The sequence below is a fragment of the Pygoscelis adeliae genome, unplaced genomic scaffold (genome assembly GCF_000699105.1).
Source record: "Pygoscelis adeliae isolate BGI_AS28 unplaced genomic scaffold, ASM69910v1 Scaffold588, whole genome shotgun sequence".
Taxonomy (NCBI): domain Eukaryota; kingdom Metazoa; phylum Chordata; class Aves; order Sphenisciformes; family Spheniscidae; genus Pygoscelis; species Pygoscelis adeliae.
In genome coordinates this window covers 26,920-34,316 of record NW_008825322.1, presented here as the reverse complement: position 1 = coordinate 34,316, position 7,397 = coordinate 26,920, and the positions used below count along the sequence as shown (strand labels likewise).

General features: G+C 46.7%; 1 protein-coding gene across 4 annotated transcripts in view; it reads right to left on the bottom strand.

Annotated features, from left to right (window-relative positions):
- Positions 1–3,331, bottom strand: part of TPX2 (TPX2, microtubule-associated) — a 9,082-nt gene extending 5,751 nt beyond the window's left edge. For 2 of the 4 annotated variants that reach the window (XM_009330287.1, XM_009330288.1), the window contains exons 1-6: positions 3,037–3,329; positions 2,637–2,762; positions 2,314–2,434; positions 1,624–1,755; positions 808–930; positions 242–375 (exon numbers count right to left, since the gene is read on the bottom strand). In XM_009330287.1, coding sequence (XP_009328562.1) covers positions 242–375; positions 808–930; positions 1,624–1,755; positions 2,314–2,434; positions 2,637–2,762; positions 3,037–3,139 — 739 coding nt within the window. In that variant the 5' untranslated portion in view covers positions 3,140–3,329. Of the gene's footprint in view, positions 1–241; positions 376–807; positions 931–1,059; positions 1,111–1,623; positions 1,756–2,313; positions 2,435–2,636; positions 2,763–3,036 lie in introns of all 4 variants that reach the window. The other 2 variants (XM_009330286.1, XM_009330285.1) reach the window with 2 other exon arrangements.
- Between the last annotated feature and the right edge of the window lie 4,066 nt (positions 3,332–7,397).

The window sequence follows — 7,397 nt, the reverse complement described above, 5'->3', positions numbered from 1 at the left end:
TACTTTCTAATAAACTTGAACAGTTTTTGGAGAACTCATCTATAACCTTTCAAAACATGACAAAAACCAAACAAACCTGTTTCCAGGCAGTTTAGGGGCTGAACTACATTAAAAGCCACCTAACCCTAATACTTATTACAAAGTCTGGAATGTTTGTTTTTAAAGGTACTTGTACAGCTCTATGCAGCACTCTCCAGCTGAGCCCAGTACAGCTTCAATTTGCAATTCAGCTAGAGCCCACCTGCTCCAGCAATAGCCGCTTTCAGAGACTCCTCATTCTTCTTCCGCAGCTCCATAACCTCCCGCTGCAACTGCTGCATCTTTTCCAGCTCCAGCTTCTCTGTACTCTTCAGCTTGCCAGAAAGATTGGTCCTCCTGCAGAAGCATGTTGAAGACTGAGCTATGCCTTCCTGCTTCACTGGTTGTTAGCACGATGTTAGTGCAAAGGAACATGCTTATCTCCGACTTCATTGCAGGAGCATCACTCATTGTAAAACTATACTCCTTAGAAGAGATCTGTTTGGATTTTGTTTGCTCAAGAAAGCTTGCAGCTAACTGCTATCCTGCATACACATTTGCTGTATGCACGCTTCATCCATTAGCAAGAACAATTTTTCCCTCAAATAAAAAGCAAAAGCTTTCCTTTGCACAGGTTCAGTTGGTGAAGTACATTTCATCCTAATGTTGTCTCGATCTGGTGTTTACTAAATGTGATACCATCACATGCTAAGTTGAAAATACTCTAGCCAGGGCTGTCACCTAAATCAACTGTGATTAGCAAAGACAAGTCACAAGAAAGCTACGTACTTTAACACTGTTGGCGTGGAGGGCATGGTCAGCTTGCTTTTCCCTCTCCCTGGGGAGAGGTCAGGATTCTGCAGGGGCTCTCTCTTCGTGGATACTTCTGTCAGCTTCTCTCCGCTGCTAGAACTGAGGTAGCAAGTTGTTACGGCAAACCGCTCAAGTTAACTGTGCTCTAAATGAAAGATGCCCTGCAGCTCTCACCACCATGCGCAACATCCCAACACCTGGTGAGTTCTAATGCCAGACCGGCCTTACCTCACTAGAGGCCCAGGTATAGATGGTCCAGTTTTCCCTGCTGATCTACGGCTGTAGAAGGGAAGATGAACTACTGAGTTTTTGGAACTTAGGCTTTTCTTGAGGAGGTAGGTGTACTGTAGCTCATCCAGGTACGGCAGCGTTTGAAAGATCGCACTTCAAATTCCTGACCTCAAGCTTATCACCATACGATATCTTAGTGGTTAAGCTAATTTGAGAAATATTTTAGCTGCGACTCTTTCATAGCTCATGACTGCCCAATGACTTCCTGATGGACAAGTTGAGCCAAATTTAAAGCTAGCTGACAGACTCTGGGTATGGAGCAAGAAGCTTAAGAAACCCAAGCTTACTTCATTCACATCTCTACCTCCAAACAGAGCGTTTCCTTCAGGTCTTACAGCCATTTCTTCTTGTTTATGAAACCAGTATCAGGAATCAGGTTTCCTGATTCTAACCTCCCCCTAACCCTCCTGTGAGAACCCTCTCAGCCATGTGGAAATCCTTTCCAAAGAAACAGGGGTATCCCCCTTCCCAGCCCCAAGCAGAAGGACTTTGATGACGTACATTCTCATTTTTTTCAGGGGTGGAACCTCCTCCTTATTAACCAAGGCATCAGCATTTCTCCCCGCTTTGATTCTAGCTGGTTGTTTGCATTGCTGTGTTTTTCTTTGCTTTGCAGCCTGTCTTCTACCCGCTCTAGAGTAGAACAGAAAATGGAGGTTAGCTTTCCCCGCGGGTCTGAGAAGACACACGATCTGTATAACGCTTTTTACGTCAGTGCATCACCTAGCTCCAACATACCCCCATGCAAACTGTGTGTTTAACACAACAATCCAAATGCAGCATGAATTATTCAAGTTTAACAATCCATAAACTTCATATTCTTTGGTATATATGAGCATACAGAGCCCCTTGCATTCATATCAAGAACGAGTTCTGCCCAACTCAGGCAGATATAAACAAAGAAACTTTATAAGCCACTTCAGTTTCAGATGTCCTCACATTCCAGAAGCTCTTAGTGCTACCGAGTCTCATTTGACAACTATGTGAGAGACTGCGTTACTTTTCCACCCCTAGAGATTGTCCCTCCAGCTTAGCAAGCAGATCAGCTGTCCCAATACACCATCTCTGTGCCGGAGAACTTCAGACCCATAGGATGACCCAAGAACAGCTAGAACTGCAGATCCTGAGAGCAAGGACCTGCTTAGTTACACCGTCATCAATCTTCATGCAAACTGAATACAAGTATTTCACCTTTGAGAGGCCTCGGCAGGAGCAGCAGCCCTCCAGCTTGTCAGGGATCCAACAATATTCTGAGGAACCACGTTGGCCTGCACACATTCTGCTTCACCATCTTCTTCATTACAGCTTTCGCCTGAGAACGATGACAAATGTCAGCTCATATATATACACATATATACACACAGAGAGAGGAATTCTAAAGTGAAATCACATGAGACCTTGTTAGACAACAGTATATGAAGATGGTCCCACAAAAGCCAGACTGAGGCCTTTTCATTTTGCCAGTGAGAAGTGGATAAAATTTATTCTCCCCCCCCATACCGTGGCCAGCTTACTCATTGGTTTTCCTTGTGATGTGACAGAAGACAGAACAGTATCAGACTTTGAAAAAGCAGGGCTGTTCTGTGAGTCCTTTGCCAGATTTTCTGCAGGAGGGACATTCTCCAGATTGGTTTTTTGGTCTGTGAGGAAAGAGAGACTTTCACTATACACACTATGTTAGGAATTTTTAACAATACCTCAGAATATCATTATGATGTTAACAAAGCAATCTGTCAATTTACAGATGACAATCAAAGTTTAAATACAAAACAAAAAACAAAACAAACCATGCACGATGAGTGATGCAGCTAACAACATGACTAACGCGCTGGCACAGAAGCCAGGCCCAAAACAAGGATCATGCCAAGCCCTCATCCAAAGAGAAAACACATCAAGGAGTTGGAAGCAACTTACCAAACCAGGAGTCTGCATTGTCTACATCATCATCGCTCAGAGTCGCAAAGTTGATGCAAGGGTTTGGGACGTCAAAGGAATAGCGAGATTCTGGGTGAGACATCTTCACCTTCACGCTGTCCCCGCAAGTCCTCCGCTTGCACTGCTACAGTCCTTAGACAACAAGCACTGGTCACCTGTTATGCCAAACCCCAACGCAGGTGTCAGCTAAATCATCCTCCACCTCTCTTCCTCTGCTGGTTTCTAGAGATAGATGCCGGGACAGTCTTTGGTACATTTTCCTGTCTTGTAATTCACAGCCTTCAGACAGAATGCCTCATAAGCAATGCAGTTTGTTATTCTACTGCTGACTGGCAAAGCTAAGGAATTTTTACCACTGTTGACCTTTGCAGGTTCAAAGCTAACAAAAAGATCACATTTTGAAGGTTCTCTTTGTACCTGTAGGTGCTGGAACTGTATTTTTTAAAAGGAAGTAGAGTACAGAGCTTTTCCAGAGTGACCGATTTGCCCTTCCCTCCCTCACCACAGGCAGCAAAGAGTTCTGACCCTTGCCAGGGCACAGATTTACGAAGCAAGAGCCTGGTGATGAGGCTGACTCCAGAGCACTGCAAAGCACAGCCTTTCTCCCTCTGAAGGGCTACAAACACGAACTAATGACACAAACATGCTCTTCTACAGAGTAAATTGATTTCCAAAGCAGGAAGAGAGTTCTGTAGAGTATTGTTACTGGGCAAAAAGTAGGAAGAAGGGCAGCGTAGGGCCCTTGCCACGTTCCACGGCACTACCTTGATGCTGGCCAGGCTGTAAACAAACCAAGCACTGTGACCGTGTCAAGAACAGTCCCTGCAGTTAATTAGCAGAGCACTGACAGCAGGAGGAGTCCCTGTGTCAACAGGTGATATTAAACTCAACGGAACGGGAATAAAGCCAGCAACAAAGTTATGAACCCTTAAATCATAAGAAAACCTTTTTGCAAAGGTGTTTTCATGCTTTCATGATGCCTCCCACAGCTGCAAGGCAAAGCCCATGAGGAGGTATTATAAAACACTCCCTAAGGAAACCACCTGAACTTTGCTTTTATGAGTCCAAACAGTTCTAAAGCAGCGTATGCTTAATCCACAAAGTCTCAGACCTAAACCATCTGTCTAGGCAGACCACGCATAGTACGCTCCATAAATAAGAAAACGTTCAAGAGTAAATCATCAGCCCTCCCTCCCAAAGATGGCTGCACCGAGAAGCCTCCAGTTCCCCAGCACAGAATTGCGCGAGTTAAGGGGAAGAATGTCAGCAGAGAAGCATCAGCTACATGACTGTGAAGATGTCAGGGTAGGACCCAAAGAAGGCAAACAGAAGAATCAGAGCCAAAGACAACTGTAACAGAGCTCAAGACACAGCTGGAATCAAATGCTTTCCTACCGCCCTTAATCAAGATAGAGTTTCTGTCAACACTATCTACTTTTTTTAAAAATCAAATGCGTCATCTGCATTCTCCCCTCACCCTCCCCAGTCAGTCCACCGAGTCGCAGCTCCGGGCATCACGTTTCACGGCTACGCTGCTGCAGTTTCCAGCTTTTTACCGTGTAAAGTTCATATTCTTTCATAGTGTTAGCACCCTCATCACCGACCCCTTCTCTCTCCCCCTCCCTCCATCCCAGAGAGAAGCGAATAGTCACGAAAAGGAAGGGAGAGCATCAACACCACAGTTTCATACTCCAAGTTTCTTGAAAGAGCCAGTGGGGAGGTAAAAGTTATCGTGACCGAACTCCAGGGGGTCCATTTCAGTCAGATGAACTCACGGCATCCGCTTTTCAAATCCCTACGTATCCTCCGAGCCCGGTGCAGAATAGGATTTACTGTGAAGCAGCAGTTCACGGCAAGGCATCTCGCTCCTCCACCCATCGACTCAGCTTGGGACCGAGCTCCCGTCAGTTAGGAATGTTACGGTCATTTATCACTCAGATATGCCCACTGCAATGCTGCTGCAGTCGAAACAGGCTCAGCCAAGTACAGCCCGAAGCCTGCTGCCCGCTCCCTTGAGGCATTTTAAAACACCCGATCGTGATTTTGATGGCAGAACCACCATTATCTCAATCTTTTCTTTAAAAGCAGGAGGCAAAATTCTTTCTCTCCACCGTGGCACTCTTCCACCAGAAGTGAGGTGCAGAAGTTTCTTCTCATTAATAGGGACGTTACCTAATTAGCAGGCACTGCGTGCATTTACCAGACCGTGGTTACAGGCACACCATAATCCTGCCTAACTACAGCGTAACCCTGCTCTCCCCCACATCCATCACCTTCCGTGTCGACACTCGTGTTGGCAGAGCTTCGCAGCGAGCCAGCTGGGGAACCCTCACCCCCGTTCTGCAGGATCAGCGTTCACCTGGTTCGCAGAGAGTTGCTCACACCACTGCTGGTGCAAGAAAGGAGGATCCCATCCTCTCGCTTTCAAAAATAGCCCAAATTCCTATGATAAAAGTGACTGCCTAATTAAACCTTAATTCTCTTTCTAGGTCTGCTGCCCTCACTGACCTGAACGTGCTACACAGCCACGGCCCCATACTGTTGCTGTACAGAGCAGCACAACCACATCCACAAAGAGGAACAGACGGCGAGTTTCTCTGTACACCAGGTTTCTTTTGAGTAACTACACTTTGGCACGTTCCAGAAGAGTGCCTTGGCCTGATTTAGATTAGTTAGCTTTGAAAAAGGATTAAGCTAAATTGGAACAAGCATTCCTATCCCAGAATAAGACTGATCCAACAGCAAGTGCAATAGGTATTTCGGAATGACTTCACACCTCGCTCTAATCCAAATTAGCTTTAAAATGCTGACACAATTCCATCACAGATGTGCTCAGCATCTTTTTTCTCAATGTAGCTGTTAATTTCTTGCCAAAAACATTTAGGCCAGACAAGGCTGGAGAGGAGTAACTCCAACGAGACCTACGCAGTATTGGCCTAGCTGCAGCATGTGAAACTTGGCACCAAGCGCGTCGTAAGGGAGCGCTTCACAATTACAACCTAACCAAAAGAGCCTCTTATTTTTAGAGCAGCAGCCCAGCGCGGACTGATGGTCATCGGACAATGCAATAACAGCACCCACTGCCTGGGGCAAAGGGCCCTCTCAGCCGTATGAGCCTTTGTGTCGGGGAGAGGAAGCAGAGTTCCAAGGTGAGAAATGAAGAGGTCAGAAGGAAAGAGAACGGGGGAGTTTGGGTTTGGGGAAGCAGCAAGGGGCGGATGGAAGGAGGGTGCAGAGAAGATCTCCTCCTTCTTGCCGCCCTGCAGTGTCATTAGATAAGCCCCCAGTCAACTTGAGACAACACCTTATCACAATACACCACTGGAGCTTCATAAGCTACCGGTGTTACTTTAAACCCTAACAGGATTGGAAAGGGGGAAAAAATAGCACCAGGTACACAAAAAAGATATTCCCAGTTACGTCAGCAGATAAATCTGAAGCCAGCCGATCCACATGCCTCAAACCCCAAGATGGTCAATCAGGAATAGGCGAGAGAAGCTTCCTCAAGGCCGCGGAAGCTGCACGGCAATTTGCTGCAGTAATTCCAGTGCCTTCTGCTGGGCATTCAACACCGACTGCTGTTTAAACACAGGACGCTGCACTAACCAGGCAGCTTGCTTAATTCAGCCTGGCAGCTTCATTGTCCTGCAACCCAAAGCTCTCCCTCCCTTTTATAGGGACGATAATCCAGACAAAGTTCCCAGGTGCTTTTTGTGGGCTCATATGTAAATTGGACCATTACAAGGGGCTGGAAACTGCCTCTCTAGAGATACAGTCCTGTCACCACAGCCTCCTAGGAAGCTATCCCACCACAAAGCCGCCACGTGAAACCCCCCCCCTTCAGCGCAATGCCAGCAACCACTAACAGAAGTCAACCCCACTCAGGGAAAAGCAAGGATAAGTGAACACTTTTAACAAATTCTGGATCTGCAGCTTCTCCTCCCTCTCTAGTGCACCTCACTCAAAGCTCAAGCGTGCTTTTCCGCAGCACGGAATCAACAGTGAATTCATCATCCCGGGTACAGAACAGAGGCAATGCTGCTGTTCCCTCATATAATAATCAAATTGGGAGAGAAAGCCTTTAACTCTACGCAGGCGAGAGACGAGCACGCAGGGAGCTCCGCAGACCACCCCAACCTGCCGTCGTTAGTCTACAGCAAAAGGAGGAGCGAGGTGCCGCAGCAGCAGCTTTTCTCCCGAGCGGCCTTTGCTTTGCTAACAGCGGCCCAGACCCGCCTCCCTCCCAACAGCCCAAAATAAACAGCCCTGACATCTCATGCTCCATAAATGAGATCCCACAAGTTTTAGACGACATGAAGATGGGACGTTCTAAGAATAGC